This window comes from Chiloscyllium punctatum, chromosome 22, assembly GCF_047496795.1.
Source record: "Chiloscyllium punctatum isolate Juve2018m chromosome 22, sChiPun1.3, whole genome shotgun sequence".
NCBI lineage: Eukaryota > Metazoa > Chordata > Chondrichthyes > Orectolobiformes > Hemiscylliidae > Chiloscyllium > Chiloscyllium punctatum.
Window position 1 is genome coordinate 37,510,315 of NC_092760.1, and position 25,666 is coordinate 37,535,980.

Below are 25,666 nucleotides of genomic sequence, written 5' to 3' on the forward strand. Positions count from 1 at the left end.
GACAGCAGGGTCATTTGGAGGGTTACACCCGTAAATTACTGCAGAGTGCTAACACAGCAAAGAGAATGTAACTTCTGACAGAGAAAGCTCTAATGAACTATTGTACAGATATCAGCCTGCCCATGGATAAAGGCATTTCAAACAGGACATGAACTGAGGGAAAGGCCGCTAGGAAGTAAAGTTTAGCAGGAAGAGTGGGTGTTTTTGTAAAGCTAGATTATGACACTCAAAAATCTCAGCCTGTATGTCAGTTAGTTTCTATCTGATATTTTAACTATAAACTTTGAAGTATTGCAAAGAATTCATCAAGAGAGTACCTGAGGAAGCTCCCATTATGAACTAAATTAATGTAAATTAGAGATGCTACAACCAAAAAAAACCTAGCAATCATTTAGATCTTTATTGAGTATGATTTTCACATTGCTGATAAGGAACTCACAGTTGATCATTGATTACAAAAGCTCTGAAGTCCCTTGCTCTAATAGGTATATTAATATTTGCTTGGACCTTCATCTGCTGCTCTCCATTTAGTGTTGCCTCCCACTATCTTTTGCATTAGTTATCTTAAAGTTACAATTTGGTAGCAGTTGTTTTGTGTGTAGATGTTTGAAATGGAAGTTATAGGTGACGAGAAATTGCTCAGTGTTCGTGTGATTTATCCCTAATCAAATATATTGCAATCAAATACTCAAATGCTTAGAAAGAGTGACAGGAAATTGCATTTACAAAGTTATACTTTCATCTCTTTGGGGCTATCAACTTACAGTTTCAGAGAAGAATACTAGTTAATAACTGGTGAATAAGGGTATTGGTGGGTGCTGGATGTCTATTAGAGATCAGTGATAATACAGGTTTAATTTGCACTTCAGATACGACGGGTACAGTGTGTGCTACTATGAGATGAACAGTGGTGCATAGCAATTGTCAGTCAGTGAAAGATGCACCCAGAGCATTGATCAGTTACATACTGATTATCAAAGAGTGCAGAGGCCAATGAGGATCAATAGGTGTAGATGCACAGTGAGTGCTTAAAGCTATGCAATGCCCAATAAACATCTGTGGGTACAGTTTGCAACCAAGGTACATTAGTGATATTGTACACATTGAATGCTGGATATACAGTTGGCATGGTTCACTGTGAATAACCATGTCTGTAGAGTGCACAGTAAAGACAAGTAGATTTAGACAGTGCCAGTGGTGCAATGTGCACAGTGAAGGTGAGCAAATACAGCACCTCTAGTGAGTATTGGTGAATATAAGATGTACAAATTAGCCATCAAGTGTGGGTGCAAACTAAACATTGATGAAATGCAGGGAAATAACCAATGAGTGTTCACTGATGTAATGTAATTCTATCAACTAGGATATTTCAAGCATTTTTTTCAAGCACCTGCCACTCTAATGATAATAAAGGGTTACTGGAATTAAGGATCTTCAGTAAAAGCATATATATGCAACAAAGACAGATTTCCAAATATTAAGAAGCTTCTCATTCTTGCTCTTCTGGAGCAGGATCTTCTGGAGCTGGCTCTTCCGGAGCTGGCTCTTCCGGAGCTGGCTCTTCTGGAGCTGGCTCTTCCGCAGCAGGTTCTTCCGGAGCTGACTCTTCCGGAGCTGACTCTTCTGGAGCGGGCTCTTCCGGAGCGGGCTCTTCCGGAGCGGGCTCTTCCGGAGCAGGCTCTTCCGGAGCAGGCTCTTCCGGAGCTGGCTCTCCTGGAGCAGGCTGTTCTAGACCTGCCAAGGTGGCCTTCAAAATGGCAGAACAGGCAACAGCTCCTGCATCAGGTCTGGTGAGCTGAGCTGAGGAGATGTAACTTGCTCGTCCTGCCTTTGCTGCCATATCCTTGGTGGCTTCTGCACCTTCTTCAGCTTTCTGGAAACAGAGAGAGGAGGTGAAATGATAATATTCCTCAGTCTTACAAAATAGCCACAAACCACCATGGTCCTTGGATCCATGTAACATCACAATCCAGTCAGCACATGTTCATTTCAAAAATCACACCCTACATTTATTTCTGATCCAACCATTTACATTTGATTACTATTAATTTTCAGGCAGACATACATACATTAGAGATCAATCTGTGACTCAATTTTGCTTAAGAAAAGGCAAAATATAGTAAAGCTTGAGAAGTTCTGAAATTAGTGGAAGCATTCCATTGTGTTTTAACAATGTATGAGTTGGGCACTTATGAATATTAATCTAATGCTAAAGTGTATTAATGATATGAAAAACAAACAGCAACATCTATAACTTTCCAAAGCTTTTTTACTGGGTCACAGCTCCAATGATAGTAGTACTTGTCAGGTAATCAATGTCAGGTCCAAGTAATCAATGTTTTTTTTTAACCTCAGGCAGTGAGTGTTTGTAGGGTGATCAAATGTGAAGATATTAATACTTAGCCCAATTTCGCCCTCACATGTCATTCTTGTGTACCAGCTCCAGCAGCTGTGCTGTACAGTGATCACAAGTTTCAGTTGACATTTGTTTCCCACATTCATGTATTGATCAGAACTCAGGCTGTTTCTTACCTGCACAGCGTTAGCCAGCACTTGCAGTTCACTGCCATCTTCATCTGTCAATTTACTTAACTCATCCGCAGCAGGACAAAGTGAGTCAAGCTAAGATAAAAGGCACAAAATAGTTGCGTATTGTGATCCATTAAAAATCAATTCAATTATATTCAATTTACTCCAATCTAAGAGAAATATCCAGAAAAAATAAGCATTAATGAACAACAGTCCTAAAGCCCAGGTCTTTTTAATAATTTGGATCTCAATCATATTTTAGAGTACCTGCTTTAAATGAAGAATATACACTGGCACACATTTGACTCCTTTAGCTTAGGAAAACACAACAAAGCATTTTACAGGAACAATATCAGGCAAAAATTACATATGGCTAAAGGAGGGGAATTGGGAATGGTGAATAGGTTTAAAGAGACTCTTAAAAGAAGAGAGGTGGAGAGGTTTAGGAAAGGAATTCAAGTGCTGAGTCATGATAGAGCTCAGGAACTGGTTACAATTTGTGGGGGTAAACAGATTGAAGCGTGGTGCACAAGAAACCAAAGTTGGATGAACGCAGTTCTTGGAGGGTTCTAGGATTATAGGTAGGAACAGTTTTAAAGATAAGGTAAAGCAAGGTTGAGATTTTTAAAATCGAATTGTTTATTTTCCACTCCCACAATATGTCATTTGATGGAAAGATGCAAATTTCAGCCACTTCCTCATGTAGTAGATTTTTTTTGGTGGCCATTTAGTGAATAAGTCATAGTTTGTTCAGTTGTAATCACGATCATTTCTCATTGAATTTCTGCACTAAAGTGGCTGAGAACTGTCTGAGAGAAGAGTTTGCAGGCACAAGAGGGAGATAATGGCCTAGTGATATTATCACTAGAATATTAATCCAAAGATACAGGTAATGTTCTGGGTTCACCAGGTTCAAATCTTGCCATGGCAGCCTGAATTTCAGTTCAATAAAACAAAAATCTAGGATTAAGAATCTAATAATGAACATTAACCCATTGTTAATTGTTGGGAAAAACCTATCTGGTTCACTAATGCCTTTTTAGGAAGGAAATCTGCCAGACTTAATTGGTTTAGCCTATGTGTGACAATTGACCCACAGCAATATGGTTTGACTCTCAAATGCCCTCTGGGCCTGGCCAATAACGTCTTCATCCCATGATTGAATTTAAAAAAAAGCAAGTGGCATAAAAAAGAAGCTTAATGTTGTGGGAATCAAAAAGACATCAACAGACAAAAACATGGTTCAAGGGTAAAGGTTCCTACCATCATCACATTTGCTGGCAACCAGAGTGAGTTTTAAAAATTAGTTTACAGGATGCAGATATTGCTAGCAAGTCCAGCATTTTTTGCCCATCCTTAATGCCCTTCAATATCGTAGCTTGCCAGGTTATTTCAGTGGACAGCTACTAGGCAATCACATTACTGTGGGTCTGGAGTCATATGTGGGATAAAGTAAGAATGGCAGATTTCCTTCCATGAACGAGATGAATTTTTATCGCAATCATCATGTGATCACCATTAGCTTTGAATTCTAAATTTTATGGAATTCAAATTTCACCACCTGGGATTCAAATCTATTTCCCCAAACATTGGCCCAAGGCTCTCGATTACCAGTCCACTGACACTACCATTGCATCACTGACTCCTCTTAACATAATGACAGAGTCAAATATGTAAATATTGAGTTTTCTCAAATTCAGAATACAGCAAGGATCAAAATTATTACTAAAATGTTATCCTTTTGTTCTGTACAACTCAGTGCTGCCATAGCACATTTAACAGCCAGACTATGCAATTCAACATTATTTCAAGACCGATGTAAAAGCTACATGTTTGATTAAATATCCATTTAGCATCTGCAATAGCAATCATTTTTGTAAACTTAGCGACAATTAAAACTGCTCAAGTTCAAGTGGCAGGACTCACCATGGTTCTGTCCCCTGGCTCTGCACCCCCATATCTGTACAACAACAAATAATTAAGTTAAACAACTCTTGGTAAACACTACAAGCTACATCACAGTTTTGGAAACTTGAAAGGATAGAAATGTTTAAGTAAACCTTTAATATCGCTCACTGTAGGCTAGAATGACAATTTTGAGATCGGGTGGGGTTTGGGCATTTCAGTCATCAACTGTTGGTGTGGGAATCGTTTATCTCTTTTCAGTATAATGAAGAATTGGTATTTGTCTGAGATTAAATTGTTGCAGTTGGTCTCTTGATTTTTACGTAAAGGCCCTGTGAACTTCATTTCATATCAAAAAAATCTTAAAAGTTTCTGGATTGAGTTTCTGATTTGGGTGCAACTGATAACTTTGGAGCAAATTTTAACAAAAATTGCATCAAGCGGTATTATCGCTAGACTATTAATCCAGTGACCCAGGCAATGTTCTGGGGTCATGACTTCAAATCCCATCATGGCAGATGCAGAAGTTTGAACTCAATGAAAATCTGGAATTAAAAATCTAATGATAACCAAGAAACCATTGCTAATTGCAAGGAAAAACCCATCTGGTTCACTAATGTCCTTTAGGGAAAGAAGCTGCTATCCTTATCTGGTCTGGCCTACATCTGACTCAAAACCACAGCAAAGTGACTCTTAGCTGATCTCTGGATAATTAAGGATGGGCAATAAATGCTGGTTCAGCCAACAATGCCCACATCCCATGAATAAATATAAATTTTGAAGTAAATATTAAACTCAACCCTCAATTTCCATTCAAATCAACTTGCATGTTGCTTGACAGAAAATCTGCCATGAATCAGTGCAATCAAATTTTTAAATGTAAATATTCCTTACACATTTACAAGTAATGCCTTAATAAAACTTTGATTAGTGATGTTGAAAATGGTATCCAGTGACACAAAAATTATGCTTTTAAAACCATAATACGAAGCCACCACTTGTCAACAACGTGATTTCAAATTACTAAAATGACAATGAATATAAAAAACATGCTTTATAATATATTAAAAAAACTATTCTCTAGTTGGGTGGTTATTTCCTTAGAATATTTTTTTAAAAACTGGCATTCTAAAACTTTGAAGATGCGATGATGAGAGTCCTTTATTCCAAGAAATCCAGGTAACTTTTCGAAGCCTCCTGCAACTGAGCACTACAAGCACAAATGGGGATTACTAGGGTGGGGACAGCTCCATGGCTGTGACATGCTTCTCTTGCAAAGATTTTAAAACAAACACATTGGATCTTACAAACTCAAGTTGTGCTGAATGTAATTGGTAATTACCATAGAGCAGTCTTTAGTGGCAGATGTGGCAATCACAGGAGCACAATGCTCAAAAATATGATAATCAACCAGAAGTACCAGTCCATTATCTTTTCAATAGCAGAGAGATATGAAAAAGAAAGGCAAAAGTGACATAAGAACGAAAGATACCTATTGTTCAACAGTCTCAGCAAGAGAAGCTGATGAAAATCATAAGAAACAAGAGTAAGCATAGGCCATTCAGTCCACAATGCTTGCTCTACCATTCAATGAGATTGTAGCTGTTCTAATTGTGGACCATAACTCTAATTTCCTGCCTGTCGCCCAGAATCTTGAAAGGATAGAAATGTTTAACTTAAAAGTTTTACATAGAAAATTAATATTTTAGAACTTACAAACAAAATGTTTTAGCTTGATAGAATTAAGGAACTCTTGTTGTTTATTTTACATAATTTACATAATTAAAAATGCAGGTGACATGTGATAGAAATTCAAGGATAGATCTTGAATCTTTTGTATAGCAAAAATTTGTTGAACTCAACATTTTTCAATGACCAGACTCCCACTTTCCATACTGGAGAAGAGTTCCAAAGTCAAATGACCAAATGAAAAAACAAATACTTCACCTCTGCCTTAAATGGGAGATCACTTACTTTTAACTCTGTCCTCTAATTCTACATTCCCCTATGAGAGGAAACATTCTCTCAGTATCTATTATTTAAAGACCGCTTAGAATCTTTTATGTTTCAATAAGATAACTTCTCATTCTTTAAAAGTCCAATCTGCTCAATCTTTCCTTATAATTGAACATCTTCCTCCCAGGAATCAGCCTTGAGAACCTCCTCTGAACTGCTTCCAATGCAATTATGCCTCTCTTTAAGTAAAGACACCAAAAGGGTACACAATATGGTTTCACCCATGCTCTGTTCAGTTGTACTGAGACTTCCCTAATTTTCTATGCCACCCCTTTTCCATAAAGGCCAACATTCTATTTGCCTTCTTAATTACTTGATGTAATGCTACAAATTAACTTTTAAAAATGAATTCAACTTGCAGTTAATAGCTGAAACGAGATATAAGATTTCATATTTTAAGATTTATACTGTAATTGGCTACTAATTGGACATTATTAGCACTAATAATTATAAACTAAATCTACAGGCAGCTTATACTTTAAACTACAAAACATTTAGCACAATTGGAAACAAATTACATAATGGTGACTTTATAGTGACCATTACACAGACCATCATTTTTGTTGGAACAAGTCCGAACTAATTCTTAGCTACCAAGATTTTATTTTCCTTTCTCAGGCTGAGGACTTTTAATCTCAGTACTGCTTTGCACAATGGCATTTTTATACAGGTGAATTATGTAAAATAAACAACAAGAGCTCCTTAATTCTATCAAGCTAAAACATTTTGTTTGTAAGTTCTAAAATATTAATTATCTATGTAAAACTTTTAAACTGTATTTACATGCCAATAGCAAAGACAAATAATCTGGACAAAGAGAGTGAGTGCAATTTATCTAAGTTAGCTTATAATACAAAGTTAGATGGAATGTGAGGAAGACAGAGAACTACGAAGAGATAGTTACTGGTAACTCTTCTTGCACTTGGATAACTATCCCTTATGCTATTTATATGCTTTGGATCCTTTTAAATCAACAACACGTCAATGTGCATGTACTGACCTCTTCAATGCTTCAATTCCGGTACTCATTGCTGCTGCCCAGGCAGTAGGATTGTTGTTATCTTTCAGACATTGTGCTGCTGCCGTCAAGGCAATACTGTACAGCTACAATGCAAAATAAATCAAAAATCAAGTAGTTGAAACACTAAATCAATATTAGAGGACATCAAACTGGAAATTCTAAACCCAATCACACACAGTGAAGTGGTATGACTTGCCAATTTAGGTGAAAGTAAGAGCAAAGTACATTTATTATTTATTTAACACTTTTAAACTTATCATCATAAACATCCTAAAGCACTTTGCAGGGGCATTAAGATCAGATGACCAAATTATTGCTCAAAGTGGTAGGTTCACAGAAATGTGTTAAAGGAGGAAAGTGAGCAAGCAAGATGGAGAGATGTATTTTGGATAGTGCAACTATTAGGGACTGGCAACTGAAGGCCCAGCCAACAAAGGGAGAATGATTAAAATCAGGGATACTCCAGCAGCCTGAATTGGGGAAACCCAGGTAACTCTGAGAGTTGTGCAGCTAGAGGGAGTTACAAAGGAACCTCAATTATGCAAAAGATTATCCGAAGATGATTTCAAGGTCCCCGCAAAAACATTACATCAAACAGGTAAGTGTATTTGATTTACTTATATTGAAGAACATGTGAAAAAGCTGGCAAAACAAAGTAACACAAGCAGCATGAGCATCAGCGACTGGATTTTTTTAGGGAAGGGTTGTTATACAGTATTTTACAGTATTCCCGTCACTTTACAGGACCATCCATGAGAAAAATGGCCAAGAATGTAAACACCCGTGCAAGGTGGTGCTTCTGCCTTTCTATCGTGAAACTGAGTTCCCGGAAACCGACAAATGCTCTTGTGATCGTAGAAGCTGTTCGGGACCTTGTTTACAGGTAATGCTGTCTTCACCACTCCTTGCCAAATGCTAACTATTGCTGTATTTTTGAAAAGTGTTCTCATGTTATCAATGCTTTATTTTTGTTCATCATATGAAATCTGTGTCCAATTGCAGTCAATACATTAAACTTAAAGATTTAAACAAATTCTCCGGTAGAGCATAGCATTAGATCAACATGGCTTCCTTTGTTCAGGTAAAGTTGATTATCTGAATAATCAATTATCTGAACAAAATATTGTGAACCCATCTCGTTCGGATAATCAAGATTCCTCTGTACAGAGGTTGGGAGGGACAAAGCCAAGGAAGAAAATTGTAAAATCATAAGTTGCTTCATCAAGTGTCAATATCATTGAGCGAACACTGAGGTGTTAATTGCTTTTAAATAATCTGTTCAGGCATGTTCTGGGAAGTGTGGCAAATGGAATATATACTTGAATTTTCTGGCTCACGAGTAGGCACACTATTGTTGTGGCAAGGAGTATAGGTGAACAGTACCTGGTCTGAGTTCAGACAATAACAGCATAGTTATGAGTGATTTAAGTTCAGGTTCACAGAAGACGAAACCACAGAATGAGGAAACCAGCTGGAAGTGCCCGGAATAGTGAAGTCTCAAGGTAACAAAGGAATGAATGAGAGTTTCAGCAGATGATGGGCTAAGACAGGGGCACAGCTTGGTGATATTGCTAACATAGGCATCAGGTTAGCAATGCTGAAAATATGTTGCTGGAAAAGTGCAGCAGGTCAGGCAGCATCCAAGGAACATGAGAATCGACGTTTCGGGCATCAGCCCTTCTTCAGGAATGAGGAAAGTGTGTCCAGCAGGCTAAGATAAAAGGTAGGGAGGAGGGACTTGGGGGAGGGGCGTTGGGAATGCGATAGGTGGAGGGAGGTCAAGGTGAGGGTGATAGGCCAGAGTGGGGTGGGGGCGGAGAGGTCAGGAAGAAGATTGCAGGTTAGGAAGGCTGTGCTGAGTTCGAGGGATTTGACTGAGACAAGGTAGGGGGAGTGGAAATGAGGAAACTGGAGAAATCTGAGTTCATCCCTTGTGGTTGGAAGGTTCCCAGGCGGAAGATGAGGCGCTCTTCCTCCAACCGTCGTGTTGCCATGGTCAGGCGATGGAGAGTCCAAGGACCTGCATGTCCTTGGTGGAGTGGGAGAGGGAGTTGAAGTGTTGGGCTACGGGGTGGTTGGGTTGGTTGGTCCGGGTGTCCCAGAGGTGTTCTCTGAAACGTTCCGCAAGTAGGCGGTCTGTCTCCTCAATATAGAGGAGGCCACATCGGGTGCAGCGGATGCAATAGATGATGTGTGTGGAGGTACAGGTGAATTTGTGGCGGATATGGAAGTGCCATCAGGTTAGCAATGACACATATATGAGGACAACAGTTCATTTCAGAGTCAAATGTGACACCAAGTTGCAAACAGACTGATTTAATATTAAACCGTTGCCTGGTAAAGGAATGGAGTCAATAGCTAGAGAGTGGAGTTTGGAGGAGTAACTGAAAAAAATGTTTCCATCTTCCTAATATTTAACCAAAGGAAATTCCTCCACAAGCAGTACTGGATGTTGGATAAGAGTCTGATGACTTTGCTGCAGAGGAGAAGTTGAGAGAGGAGTGTTGAGATGAGTTTCTAAGATTATACGGAATAGGAGCAGGAGTAGGTTATTCGGCTATATCAAGCTGACGCATACATACACATGTGCTACGGATTCGCTTGCAGAACAAAGATCTGTCTAACTCAGCCTTTAATATATCTAATAACACTGCAAAGAAAGGAATTTCAATGTCATGTGACATCATGACAGAGGTAATTTAAGAGGAAATGGGAAATCCTTCCCTCTTAAACTGTGTGGACTATTTCTAGATTCTTGTGTTCAGCACATACCTTGCCAAGCCAATGCAGAATCTTAAATGTTTCAATAAGATTAACTCTCATTCATCTACACTGCCCCAATTGCTCCTCATTAGAGTTTCACTGCTCCCATAATCAAACAGTGAACATTCTCTTGAGAGACTAAAGCTGTACAAAATACTTTAGGTGTTTCACTAACGTCCTGTACAAATGTTGTAAAATTTCACGTGGCATTATACTTCATCCCTTTTTCAATAAATTCCGGCCAATTGTCAATGGCAACTCCTAGCACTTAGTTGATGACTGAGTGCAGACAGATGGGTCAGTAATGGCCAGGTTAGATTTTTCTAATACCAAGTGGTTTGCCAAGTTTGCTCTAAATGTTGGTTAGAAATAGAGTCATTATTTAGACTTACTGCTCCTGACGACCCTCCCATATGGTCACGCACTATTCGACCTAGACATAAAAGGAGTTGATGGCCATTGCCAGGAACTGCGTTAGATGTCAACAAGTTCCTAATAGCTGAGTGAAAAAGAAAGATTCTTAGAAATCAGGAAATTTTACAAACAAACATCAACTCTTCAATGTGAAATGGATATACCCTACACCCTTTAATGATTAACCCATGATTATATATGCTTAGAGTCCTCAATTTAAGACTCAGACATAAAATTATTTTCACGGTATCACTGACATTTTCCATCTCTTTTCTTTACGTTTTCTGTTACTGATCCTATTTAAAACTGAGGTTACATATCTGCCCTTTTGAGCATCCTTCCAATTTTTACCATTCCTTTTGGAGTTTAATGTTAAAAAGTGTGGTGAATTGAAGTCTGATTAGTGCATCATATTGCTCCAGGCTCGATAGATTTATAAATGATAAAATCAATTATTCAGAATCCCAAATGCAATCTTGTCTGCTCGAACTGCACATTGGAAACTCAATCTTGGATATGAGCTGGTGTAGGTCATTCAGTCTCTTGGGCTAGTTTCGCCATGGAATGAAATCTTGCTGATCTGTGGCCCAACTCCATATGCCTGCCTTTGGCCCATATCCCTTAATACTTTTGCGTAACAAAAGAACAATCTATTTCAGATTTAAAACTAACAATGACTAGCACCAACTGCTATTAGTGGAAGAGAGTTCTAGAACTGTACAAACCTTCGTATGTCAATTTTTTAATCCACAAGACATACGCTGATATCTCTGCAAGGAGCACAATTTCTTAAGTAATTTTCATGGTCCAACACATTGTGTAGAAGGAGAGACAGACCATTAAGTAACTGTGTGAGAAATTACACATTGTTGCTTGGTTCATAAATCTTAAATAAGATGCCTTGGAAGAAGTCATTGATACACTGATCAAACTTTTATAAAAAGCATTGATGACTCAATTGTTAAATTCACTGCTCAATATCCTGAAGCATAGATAACAGGGAGACTGCAAACCTTTGAATAAACAATGGATATTTGGATGAAGTATTGGACAATACTCAATTCCTATTGAAGTCTATTTAAGAAAAGAGAACTAAAACTTTTCATAAAGAGCTGGATGAGTGAGAAAATGATGGGAATGCTTAAAAATTATATGTAAAGTTATAATTCTAAACATTTGTGAAAAGAAAGGTATGAGTAGATTAAATACATTGTGTACAGTTCACAATACAGATTGTAAGAACTCTACGGATGGCTGTTCATCAGGTTGTTCATCACTATCACCTGATGAAGGAGCGTCGCTACGAAAGCTAGTGTGTGCTTCCAATTAAACCTGTTGGACTATAATCTGGTGTTGTGAGATTTTTAACTTTGTCCACCCCAGTCCAACACTGGCATCTCCAAATCACGGATGGTTGGATATTGTGACAAAGCTGCTCCTTTAACAAGGTTGCGCAGTCCTTGGCCTTTCTTTTTCAGAGAGGTTGTAAATGACACAGACTCCCAAAAGTCTGGAGGTGAAGAGTTTTAGGGCCAAATTGATAATAACTAATAGAGACTGCCTCAGGCAGAAGGCTTTCAAGGTTTAAAAAACACTTGTACAATGAAAGGGCTGCAGTCATTCCTCCCAGTTCAGCTTTTCTCTGGCTTGGTTCTATTTAACAGTAGTGTGAAGATTTGGCTACTGGATCCAAAGAAGCAGGTCCAGGCTCTCTCTCTCTCTCTCTCTCTGACATCTATCCTATAAGAACTTGTGTTTGATTTTACCTTTTGTGCCAAGAGGTGTTTATGGGGATTGTTGAAGTTATTTGGGAATAGCATCATTAAGTTGGGATGATCTGTTGGGTTTTTGGAATGGTTAAGCTATTCAGTATTCTGTTTCCTATTGTTTGTGTATCATTCAGTAATATTGTAAATAAATTCTGTTTTGTTTAAAACTAAGTGGTTTGACCAGCTGATTCTCTCCTGAAATATGCACTTTACACCTGCTTAAAATAACTAGCAAAGTTAGGGTCTGGGCTACCTTCTTGAAATGTCTTGAGGCATCTAGCCACGTCCATAACAATATAAATGTAATTCCTCATTCTCATATCAATTTAATAGCATTGAGTGCTCTGCAGTGTTGATGTGAAATCAATTTAAATCACTCAAAGGGTGCTTTGTATCATTAAGAGAGGAACTGAATTAGTTTACTGTATCTGTCAGAGCCATTAGTCAATGTACACACTGTTCATGTTCCAATCTCACATTCCTAGTACTGTGAAAATTTTATCAACGTTTATTCTCAGAGTTACATTCTTTCAGAACTTACCATTGGCCGCCCTTGCATGCGTAACACCACAATCACCATCTCCTGCTTCTCTATCCAGTTCATTCAGTTCTTCTTCCATCTGAAGCAAAGTGTTGGCGATCTTATCTAAGACTAATTGTGCCTTTTGCACAAAAGGACCTGTGAAGCAGTTGAAATTACATGAAAGGCCTGGGTTTCAAATCTTGCTCATTGCAACTTTCTATCTGTACAACATTACAAAATTTTCGATACAATGCTCCAATTTCTTTTTTTGAACAAGGGTAAGGGTTCATGCCAAAGTGTAAAGGTCAGTCAGTTTAGCCTTGCAGGAGAAAATCTTTCAGAGGTGAGAACATAAAAACAAAATTAACTGTTTGAATAAATACCAATTAATTAGTGAAAGGCAGATTGGATTTGTTAAAGGCAAATTGTGTTTAACTAACAAATGAGTTTTTATTGAAGTAATGGAGAACATCATTGAGGATAAAGTAGTTGATATGGTATACTCAGAGTCTATATACCCCATAGATACCCAAACGCATTTACTAAAGTGCCACAAAACACATTTGTGAGAAAATTTGAAACAGGGTGGTAGCAACGATGTAAAGCTGTCTGAATATAAGGCAGAGGTCAGCACTTACTTTTCAAATTAGAAGAAGGTGTACAATTTGCTTCCCAAATGATCATTTCCAGATCCATTGATTTCTTTTGGTGTGTAGATAGGGACATCCAAGTCTTTGATCCATCAAGTCAGGGATGATCAATGTAACTCCAGGTCAGTTGGCACGTAACTTAAATGGGATGTTGGGTGTATTCCCCTGCAGCTGTTGCAACATCTTTGACTTTGTGGGGTTGTGGGTTTTGAAGCTATTGTTAAATGAGACTTGGTGAGTTGCTGCAATGCTTTCTTCAATGTGGTAAACTGCTGCTGCAGTACATTGGTGGAGGAGAACTAAATTTTTATAAGGTGAAGTAAATGGATCTTTGACTCATGGAAAATTAAACAATCTGATGAGTAAGTGGGAATGTGGAATTTAGCCAGGATCACGGTACAATGGAGAAAAGAAGCGAGTCAAACAGTCAGGGCAGGCAGGGACAAAGCAGAGAACAAGATAGGATTGATAAATTAATCTGCATTTATTTCATTACAAGAGGCCTAACAGGGAAGGCAGATGAACTCAGGGCATGGTTAGGAACATGGGATAGCAATTACAGAAAAGTGGCTCAGTGATGGACAGGACTGGTAGCTTAATGGTCCAAGCTACAAATGCTACAGGAAGGGCAGAAAGGGAGGCCAGAGAGGAGGGGGAGTGGCATACATCCAGGGAAATTATTTGGGTGGAACTTAGAAATAAGAAACGGATGATCACATTATTGGGACTTATTATAGACCCCCTAATAGTCAGGGGGAAATTGAAAAACAGATTTGTAAGGTGACCTGGGTTATCTGTAAGAATAATAGGGTGGTTATGGTAGGGGGATTTTAACTTTCCAAACATAGACTGGGACTGCCATAGTGTTAAGGGTTTAGATAGAGAGGAATTTTCTGATTCAGTATATAGATGTACCTACTAGAGAAGATGCAAAACTTGACTTACTCTTGGAAATAAGGCAGGGCAGGTGACTGAGGTGTCAGTGGGGGAGCACTTTGGGGGCCATAATTCTATTACTTTTAAAATAGTGATGGGAAAGGATAGATCAGGACTAAAAGTTGAAGTTCTAAATTGGAGAAAGGCTAATTTTGATGGTACTAGGCAAGAACTTTCAAAAGCTGATTGGGGGCAGATATTCACAGGTAAAGGGATGGCTGGAAAATGGGAAGCCTTCAGAAATGAGATAACAAGAGCCCAAAGGTAGTATATTTCCGTTAGGATGAAAGGAAAGGCTGGCAGGTGTAGGGAATGCTGGATGACAAAAGAAATTGAGGGTTTGGTTAAGAAAAAGAAGGAAGCATATGTCGGGTATAGAGAAGATAGATCAAATGAATCCTTAGAAGAGCATAAAGGCAGTAGGAGTATACTTAACAGGGATATCAGGAGGGCAAAAAGGGGACATGAGACAGCTTTGGCAAATAGAGTTAAAGAGAAACCAAAGGGTTTTTACAAATACATTTAAGGCCAAAAGGGTAACTAGGGAGAGAATAGGGCCTCTCAAAGATCAGCAAGGTGACCTCTGGGTGGAACCGCAGGAGATGAGGCAGATACTAAACAAGTATTTTGCATCAGTATTTAGTGTGGAAAAGGACATGGAAGGTATAGAATGTAGGGAGATGGTGATACCTTGAAAAACGCCCATATTACAGAGGAGGAAATGCTGGATGTCATGAAATGCATAAAAGTGGAGAAATCCCCAGGACCTGATCAGGTGTACCCTAGAACTCTGTGGAAGTTAGGGAAATGATTGTTGGGCCCCTTGCTGAGATATTTGTATCATCAATAGTCGATGGTGAGGTGCTGGAAGACTGGAGGTTGGCTAACGTGGTGCCACTATTTAAGAAAGGTACTACGGAAAAGCCAAGGAACTGTTTTTCAGTCTGGAGGCCTGTGACCAGTGGAGTGCCACAAGGATCAGTGCTGGGTCCTCTGCTTTTCAATATTTATATAAATGATTTGGATGCGCACATAAGAGGTAGAGTTAGTAAGTTTTCAGATTACACCAAAATTGGAGGAGTAATGGTCAGCGAAGAAGGTTACCTCAGATTACAACAGGATCTTGATCAGATGGACCAATGGGCTGAGGAGTGGCAGATGGAGTTTAATTTAGATAAATGTGAGGTGCTATATTTTGGGAAAGCAAATCTAAGCAAGACTTATACACTTAATGGTAAGGTCCTCGGGAGTGTTGCTGGAGAAAGAGGCCTTGGAGTGCAGTCTCATAGTTCCTTGAAAGTGGAGTCGCTGGTAGATAGGATAGTGCAGAAAGCGTTTTGTATGCTTTCCTTTATTGGTCAGTGTATTGAGCACAGAAGTTGGGAGGTCATGTTGCAGCTGTACAAGACATCGGTTAGGCCACTTTTAGAATATTGCGTGCAAATCTGGTCTCCTTCCTATCAAAAGGATATTGTGAAACTTGAAAGGGTTCAGAAAAGATCTACAAGAATGTTGTCAGGGTTGGAGGATTTGAGCTATAGGGAGAGATTGAATAGGCTGGGGCTGTTTTCACTGGAGCGTTGGAGACTGAGGAGTTACCTTAAATAGGTTTGTAAAATCATGTGGGGCATGGATAGGATGAATAGACAAAGTCTCTTCCCTGGGGTGGGGGTAGTCCAGAACTAGAGGGCATAGGTTTAGGGTGAGAGGGGAACGATATAAAGGAGACCTGAGGGGCAACTTTTTCAGGCAGAGGGTGGTACATGTATGGAATGAGCTTCCAGAGGGAATGGTGGAAGCTAGTACAATTGCAACATTTAAAAGGCATCTGGGTGGGTATATGAATAGGAAGCCTTTGGAGGGATATGGTCTGGGTGCTGGCAGGTAAGACTAGATTGGGTTGGGATATCTGGTCAGCATGGAAAATTTAGACTGAAGGGTCTGTTTCCGTGCTGTACATCTCTATGACTCTATGACATTGAATGGAGAAACGCATTCAAAGAACTATGTTGTCTAATTTTGCTTCTATTTCTTATGCTCTTATTGATATGTGCATCATTATAAGCTCACTCAGTAGTGCCCTGGAGCACAGGAATGTCATTCATCTCAGACCACTCGCTTTGCTGTCAAACTGGAGTTGAAAATGTGCACAAAGATCCACGTTTAAATAGGCAATCTGTTATTTCTGTGACCAGCAGTGAGGACTAACTGAATCAAGTAATGGTACATTTACAATGCATAGTGATTTAGCATGATGACTATTTTCATTTGTGACATTAGTGCTATCTTGTTACTTTTGGACAACAAAATGGGTATATTAGATTACAGAGATCATTAACTGTGTCAGTAACACACAGCAGCCTCTGCATACACTATTATTCACTGTAGTTTTGACACTGCCATGTCCACATTACTCTCACTACATTGGAAAAGAATGAGCCCTAATCCTGTTGTTTTACTGGTTATGAAATCACCCAGCAATTGTCCTCCTGTTTGTCCTACTTCTGATTCAATGTGCGAATTTTCCCCTTCTTAGAGTCAGAAATAATGGCAAACATGAAAATGTACTCAGGCAAGGATCAAAAAATCAAATTAATCAGAGTTGAACTTTTGCGAGCAAGCTGCTCATCCTTAAGTGGTGAGATCCATGGTAATAAGCCTAAACACATGTATTTGCGCTTCATTAATTATTCCACTCACTACAATTAACTTTGCCTTCTTAATTAACTTTTGCCCAATTGAGATACTCAACACTTCAGAAACTTAACTATATAAACCAAACTAACCTGCAACTTTGATACGCCAGTCTCACTAAGTACACAGTTTTCACATTCACAATGTAGCCCCTTCCTCCAGACAGACTTTGCAGGATAGCCATGACAGACTGTTGCCCATCCCCTGGACTGAATTTGCAAGTTGACCTGACCTGAGTGACCTAGATTAATTTTGATTTTTTGATCCTTGCAACATTTTCATGTTTGCCATTATTCTTGACTATCTAAGAAAGGGAAAATTTGCATATTGAATTAGAAGTGGGACAAACTGGAGGACAATTGCTGGGTGAATTCATGAGCAGTAAGACAACAGGATTAGGGCTCGCTGTTTTCCAATGTAGTGAGAGTAATGTGGTCATGGCAGTGTAAAAACTACAGTGAATAATGGTGTATGCAATGGCTGCTCTCTGTTAGTGACACAGTTAATGATCAGGGGTGTAAGTTGTATAATTAGAGTTTCGGGTTAGTTCAGGGCAAAAAGACGACAGGAAGCTCGAGTCTAGGCATTGATCTGCTTGTATTTGGTGGCTGAGGGAATAGCCACGATCATGGGGACAATTGTAGATAGTTGGGTGGAGACTACAAGATCTTGAAGTCGAGTCAAGTCAAGTCATCATCATTCTGGCCATGATATGAGAAGGGTTAGCAAGAACATTAGGACATCAATAGTCAGGACCTGCAGAGTAAATTGAGGACACTGATGGTCATGTAAAGGGGCTCAACTGAAATGTAGGAAGGAAGAATGCAAGGGTTAAACTGTATCAATAGATCTGAAAATCAACTGCACAATAAGTTGTGATATTGGCAAAGCAGCACCAAAGTGGGATGAGTGTGTGGACTTCAGGTCTGGGACATGAGGCATCCTAAAGGCTACTTCTGCAATCATGAACCAGTGATTACACAATCCCACACATCTATCTTCCTATCACAGTTAAGCTGAAGATCAACATGGCAATGTCCCTACCTCTGGCCCAGAAGATCTCGGTTCATGTCCCACCTGCACTGCAAGTTTGTGATAAGATATATGAACAGGTTACTATAATAATTTTCTCATTATCATCCACTGAAAGAGTCTTGTGGAATGATTATGTTTCTTTCCTGATAGTATTCAAAATATAACTGAGCTACTAGATAAGATTTATGTCCACGTTAAGATATGATGACTGTGAAGGTGTGTCTAGAAATGTCCAAATAGGTTAATTTCTTTAAAAAATCTGTATTTGAGTGTCTTGTGGTGCAATGGTAGTTTTCCTACCTGAGGCAGCCACTTGATTCCAAGGTCAAATGGACAGTTTCTTGAACATCTTACTTGAGATCAGGATACTAACATGATTGGAAAGGTTATATTCAGGTTTGAATGGGACACTGCAGTAGTACCTGGCTCTAAACTCCTTCGAGGTTAGTGGATGAGAGAGGTGGAGGGGCTATTGAGTGTCCAGAGATGAACCTAAAGGGATGCTTGTCGATTGTCTCTCATCCCTGTAGCTACTCACTGGCACTACCAAACCCTAAACCCCATTTCTTATTGAGAAGATGGAGCACTTGGGGTGAGGCTAAGGCGCTTGAGCTCTTTTTGGCTTGCCAGCAAAACTGAGCACTCATGGCTAGAGTAATGGAATGCAAGTCTGAATGCACTTCTGGCAATCACAGAATGTTCTGATGGATCTGGGTTTTCAAGGCAGCTACTATGCATTGGCACTCACATCCAAATAGAGAGAGAATGCGGACAGACCCTTACATCTCTCACTCTAGGCCCCTGGTACCCCTGCCTGATGTCCTCCTGCCTCTGCTTACAGGCTCAGCATCTCAGTTATAGCATGTCTTCAACATGGAGCTCAGAATGAGCCTGATCTCAGAACGTGCAGTCTTCTGAATTTCACAATGGCTTGCCTTTTATTATCAGAATATGGTTCTATAATTGATAGTCAGCGGAAACATGCTTTCTACATGAATCAAGTTTGTCCCTTTGAGAATTTTATAAGTTTCTCTAAAATTGTTTCTCATTCTTCTAAAGTCCAGAGAATATAAGTCCAGTCTCCTCAATCTTTCCTCATAAGACAGTCCCGTTATCCCAGGAATCAGTCTGGTGAATCTCTGCTGCACTCCCTCTATAGCAGGAATATTGTTCCTTAGAAGAGTCATTCAGAAATGCATGCAATCCTGGAGTAATCCCACCAGTGTTCTACACAATTAAACTAAGACTTCTTTGCTCCTGTACTCAGATCTTCTTGTAATAAAGGCTAACATACTGTTTGTCTTTTGAATAGCTTGCTGCACCTACATGCTAACTATCAGTAATTTATAAACAAGGGCTCCAAGGGTTCCTTTTGACATCAACACTTTCCAATCTCTCACTATTTAAGTATTACTGTGCACCTTCTTCCCTCCACCAAACCACAGCTCTCCACATTATTTTCCATCTGTCATAGTCTTGCCCACTCACTCAGCCTGCCAAAATCCCCTAGAATCCTCTTTGCATTTTCCTCACATCTCACATTCCTACCAAATTTAACATCGTCTTCAAACCTGACAATATTACAATCAGGCCTCACATTGAAATCATTGATAGAGATTGCAAACAGCAGAGACTCAAATATTGTGCTACTCCACTGATCACAGCCTATCAACCTGAAAAGGACCCATTTATTCCTACTCAGTGTTTTCTGCCTGTCAAGTTATCCTTGACAGGATAAATCCTATGAGCTTTAATTTTCCTTCCTAACCTCCTGTGTGGGACTTCACCAAAAGCCTTCTGAAAACCCAAAAACATCACATCACTGGATTCCCCCTTTTCGATACTGCTAATAACATCCTCAAAAATATTTATTAGGTTTGTTAATTTGTGCACGTTAAAATCGCCTGAACAGACAATAAAGCAAACCACTGGATAATGTCAGACAAAAGAAGAACACTGAAGAATATTAAGCTGGACACTAATTTGTTAGCCTTCTTTGTACCATTTAGATCCCCTACACAGGCAGATGGTAGTCCAAAAGATACGATCAATAATGCATCACAACTTGAATAATGGCTTAAGTGACCACAAAATTATATCATCAAATTCATAAGCTTCGAAGTCAGAGGTGAGAGTGCTACCACTGAGCTACACCATACTTCTAAATTCAATTCCATGGATAGATGCAAATGGTCATATAAAACAGAGAAGCAAGTTACAACATTATTTTACAAGTTTTTTTTTAACATCACTACAGAGAAAACAAAAGAGCTTAAGTGTTACCAATCTTGCTTGGCATAAAAAAGCACAACAGTATCATGGTTTTGCTTGCTTCTCACAATTTTTATCATCCTTCCTCCCCCTCTCACTTTTCCAGTTTTTTTGTTCTGTTACTGATTGTATTAACTTTTGGTCTTATTCTATTATCTCCTTTGTTGTCTATTAAATATTATCTTGCAATCTATACTGTCCTCCATGTGGTACTGCTACATTTCACTCAACAGGAACAGATTCACAGACCACGTAAACTATGTGAGCAGCTTCTACCTGGCTCAGCGGCTGTGAGTGAGCTCTCAGGTTCCAAGGAGGGGGCACTTAGAATCTTGCATCTCCGTACCAGACGATGTCTCCCTGCATTAGGCCAACCAGGGGCTGAGGTACGTGAGTCTGTAAGAAAAATAAAGAGTAGAATCTTGTTGCAGAAAATTGACATACAGAATAATGTATACCTTATATTATCCATCAATACTATAAATTTATAAGTTAATTTAGTCCCCAAAAATTGACTTCCTGCTTAGTTGGCAATATTTTGATGTGTGCTGTTGTTTCGGTTATAAATCATACAGGCCAAGAAGTCCTGCATATCATCTTTGGCATCTGCTGTTAATTGATTTCAATCTAAGTGTCATAGACATGCTGCAGAAACATGTCAAAACTCTGTTCCATTTACCTTGTCAAAGGTACATGTGAAGATAACTAGTGATGAAAGCTTAGATTCAGCTATAGGAACATCTCACAGCTCCACCATTGCCTCAGCTGAGTGGCTCAAGGACACTTGCTACGCAATTTCGAAACACAACAGAGACACCAACAAATACTACACCACACCAAATGAGTCAGTGCCTTCAAGAGAATAGGGATAGGAGGAGAAATTCTGTGAAGGAAGAGAGCCAACTGCAATAGCAGCTGAAACTCAATGCAGGGATTACAAGGCATGATCAAACCATGCCTGTTGCTTCCAATACAGGTGGTCAATTGCACAAATGTTGCCAGTTGGGATAATTGCTGCTTGCAGCCAATGCTCAACACATTGAGCGCTGTAGGTCTCAACAGGAATACAGATTTGAGCAAGGCTAGAACCACTTAAAAGTAACCTGCACTTCTTCAATATCAACTTGGATCTCCTAAAAGTTATGATAAATAATGGCTGGAATTGTTTATGGAAAATAATCTGAGGAGGAGAAAGGAATTATAGCATGACAGAGACATACTCCAAGGTTCTCGGATGTTGCACTCGATGCCTTGGAGGAGCACATAAAGGGGAAAATTGAAGTGACCTATCCTTAAGAATCTAGAAGGTTTTTCAGCAAACTTTAGGAAAGGCAATAAGAGCTGATTGCCATGCAATCAACACCAGGACGCAAGCAAAATGACCAAGATGACGTGCAACAAATAGTTCAGTGATCTCACACGAGTGGTAAAGTCAATGTTCCATTAACTGCCTCTTGCCTCAAATAATGCTGAATATGCAACCCTGTCTGGTTATAAATAACTGGAAGCTGTAGGAGCTAATCTACAGGCACAGTTGCTTTTCTTGCCCCCACAAGCAGTAGGGACTGTCACTACCAATGGATTGGCCTGTTCAACAAAATTAAAACATCCAAAAATTCCAGTATTCCTCCAGCGCTCTTCTCACAGCCCTTATCCTCAATTTCTTTTTCTGATTTACAAATTACAGGTACATGAAAGCATGCATCACCTGAGTTCCTTCACTTCCCCTGACACCAAGCCTATTGTTGTACATTTCCTCTTTCAAGTATCCAATGACTTTAGCTTGGCCAGGCAATGGTGCTTGATTAATAATACAATGATGAGGGACAGACACCAGCACTTGCTTCTACATTTACCTGCCAGCTTAAGTAATAACACTTTCTGTACTTTAATGGATAGCTCAGGGGTGTGTATACAAGTGGTGAGACACTCAAATGAACAAAGGACTAGCATAGCTCAGGGGCCATCTTGCTGGAGTTCTGCTGCAGATGGATCAGATGAATACTTTGATAGAATGGACTACTGAAGGAGGCTGAATGGACATGCATACTGAAATTCTTGAGAGATTTACAGCTTGCCAGAAAGCCTGTATGCAACATCATATGGAGGAGACTGATACCAACTTGGCACAGAACTTTGAGCAAAACCTGGTACTCGTACTTGCAAGTTGAAACCTACTCATTTCGCACATTAATCAGCCCAAGCATGCTGCAACCTCTAATGGTTATTCAATAAGGTGTCAGATTATTGCTAAATAGGGAATTGGAAGTGCATTTATTGTATTGCAGTTGAATGAGGCTTTCACAGACAGTTCAACCAAAAGATGATTGTATTGAGTGCCCCCTCCTTCTCCTGTTCCATTACTTGCTGGCATATCACCCTGTTACAATGTCATGATAGCAAGATTGTGTGGCATACAGCAAACCACCACAAATCATGCCATGTGTGATGCAAATATATTTCTGCACGGGTACTATAGAGAAGTCCAGGCCTTAATGTTCTATGTGCTATCAAATTTCTTATGGCAGCATTGCTTTTATTACTTACGTGCTGCACATTGCGTCCTGCTGTCATAAAAATGTCATCAAAGGAGACCCCAGTCTCCCAGTTACCCACAGAATTGTAGCACTGTGAGCGCTGCCTGGGTAAGGGACCTGATCCACATAAGACCATAAGACATAGGAGTGGAAGTAAGGCCATTCGGCCCATCGAGTCCACTCCGCCATTCAATCATGGCTGATGGGCATTTCAACTCCGCTTACCCGCATTCTCCCTGTTGCCCTTAATTCCTTGAGACAACAAGAATCTATCAATCTCTGCCTTGAAGACATTTAGCGTCCCAGCCTCCACTGCACTCTGCGGCAATGAATTCCACAGGACCACCACTCTCTGGCTGAAGAAATGTCTCCGCATTTCTGTTCTGAATTTACCCCCCTAATTCTAAGGCTGTGTCCATGGGTCCTAGTCTCCTCACCTAACGGAAACAATTTCCTAGCGTCCACCCTTTCCAAGCCATGTATTATCTTGTACGTCTCCAATAAGTCTCCCCTTAATCTTCTAAACTCCAATGAATATAATCCCAGGATCCTCAACCATTCCTCAACATGATATTACTGAGTGCGGTTACAATCCAGCTAAGCACTGGGAGTGGAATCTCAGTTGCAGTATATCTCAGAGTTGATATATGGTGACTGCAAAGCAAGGTGAGTATTAAAGTGACCTATCCCCAGGATGCTACATGAGGTTAACCACCTCTGGAATATCAGAGACCACCAGATTTAAGTTTTCAGAGCAGGGTCCTGGAATCTAAGGGCCTAGAAATTATGCATGCTCTGGGTGAGCAGAGATTGGAGAGTTTATTTGTCTTCAACTGACAGCCATCGGAAAATAGATTTGGTTCAGGAACCCAATGTAGTGCCTGAAAATATGCAATCTTCTTACTCCACCAAACAGTGTGTCAATGTACTAAACTCCTTCTCTGGGCTACCCATTCAGTGTCTTGAGCTAGTTAAAAAAGCAAAAGTTGTATGTTCTGTCACAGTTCTCACCCAAAAGCACTCACCCAGGAGTTTCAGTTGTTCACTATTTACAATCATCAAAGTCAGAGAAGCTCCTCCCATTTCCAAAGCTGTCATTAGTGATCCAATGTATGCCCTTTCAATAATAACCTCTTTATGCTCTGAAAAGGATGCGCAGAAAATACAATTATCATTATTATCACAGAAATGCTTAGCTTTTTTTCAATGTGTACAATATTTAAAGAAATCAATTCATTAAACAGCTTCAAGTTCACACTTGAATTTCTGGCATATTTTGAAAACAGGAAATATTAAACTTACATTCACATCCATTAAAAAAAGGAGATAGTACAGGTGAAATTTGAATGAGTAGCAGGGAATTTATCTTCATGAGCCCAGTATTTGTATCAATGCAGACTGAAATTTTCCTACTTCCACTCCATGGGTCAAGATACCATTATAGGATAGACCACTAACATTTAATTTGTGCATCTTGATTTGAATCTGGCACAAGGAGAGCAAACTGCACAGAAACAAGGAAATCAGACTGTCATGTAGAAAGAATACAAGACAAAAAGAAAGGTGAGTGAACCACAAACATTACAGACCAAATGTGCGCAAAGCATCTTTGAGAAGGTATGAGTGGAAGTGACAACACACGAGTGAGAGTAAGTGAGAATGCAGAAGCAAAGGAATTCACAATAAGGAGTGTGATAGTTGTGTGAAAATGAGAATGCCTGAAAGGCAGAATGAGACAGAGAAAGAAGAAGTTCACATGAGACTTAGCCGTCTATACCTTAACTTTTGGTTATCATAGCTAGTTATCTTTCTTTGTGATGTCAGACCTCCCAAACTCAACAATACTCTATCCTATTTAAGTCATATCTAAATGGAGCCTCGAACACTTAAATGACCACAATATTTGCAGGTTAGGTCATTTGTTACAGTACTGTTTAGGAAGTGATGTCCTGTTGCCTAATTTGTAATTTGAGATATCTCATTATATGGCTGACAACCATAAAAATCATGGTAGGAGAAAAAAAGGTCAGAATTTGACTAACTTAGACGAAGAAATTTAGAATTTCAATTGCAGCATAACCACTGTGCCTTCTTTTTCTCAATTGTCATTTAGATATGACCCTGAGGAACTGGGATAGATTTTTGTTCCCACTGGTAGACTTGTTGGGACAAAGGGCCTGTTTCCACACTGTAGGGATTCTAATTCTAATTCTAAAATACAAAAATAAAACTAACAATTCAACTGTGTAGTGCATTTTATGTTGTCTTCTCTGAATAAAAGTAGAAAATAAAAGTGCAAAACAAAAATGCCAGTTTACTGCTTAATACCAGTTCTGGTTATCTCTTATGTAGGAACTGCACAACATCAGCTTGCACACTCAGTTGTTTAGGTGCCACAACATGTTTGGACAAAAAACTGATTGATGATGAGCTCCAAAATGATACAAGATCAAGGGTGGGTATTCTAAAGCTTATTCTCTAATCAATTAGAACATGGCTTATTTGCCATTGTCCCATATTGCTTAATGCCCTGTTCTACCAGAAATCAATCACAGTTCTTTAAATTTTCAATGTTGCATTATTCACAAACTTTTAGGAGAAGA

The 25,666-nt window shown here is 39.3% G+C and overlaps 1 protein-coding gene across 2 annotated transcripts in view; it reads right to left on the bottom strand.

Annotated features, from left to right (window-relative positions):
• Positions 1–381: 381 nt before the first annotated feature.
• tkfc (triokinase/FMN cyclase) overlaps positions 382–25,666 on the bottom strand; it is a 77,983-nt gene continuing 52,698 nt past the window's right edge. For both annotated transcript variants that reach the window (XM_072592032.1, XM_072592033.1), the window contains exons 10-17: positions 24,089–24,205; positions 20,803–20,922; positions 12,959–13,096; positions 10,627–10,733; positions 7,451–7,554; positions 4,456–4,489; positions 2,533–2,622; positions 382–1,873 (exon numbers count right to left, since the gene is read on the bottom strand). In XM_072592032.1, coding sequence (XP_072448133.1) covers positions 1,490–1,873; positions 2,533–2,622; positions 4,456–4,489; positions 7,451–7,554; positions 10,627–10,733; positions 12,959–13,096; positions 20,803–20,922; positions 24,089–24,205 — 1,094 coding nt within the window. In that variant the 3' untranslated portion in view covers positions 382–1,489. The remainder of the gene's footprint in view (positions 1,874–2,532; positions 2,623–4,455; positions 4,490–7,450; positions 7,555–10,626; positions 10,734–12,958; positions 13,097–20,802; positions 20,923–24,088; positions 24,206–25,666) is intronic.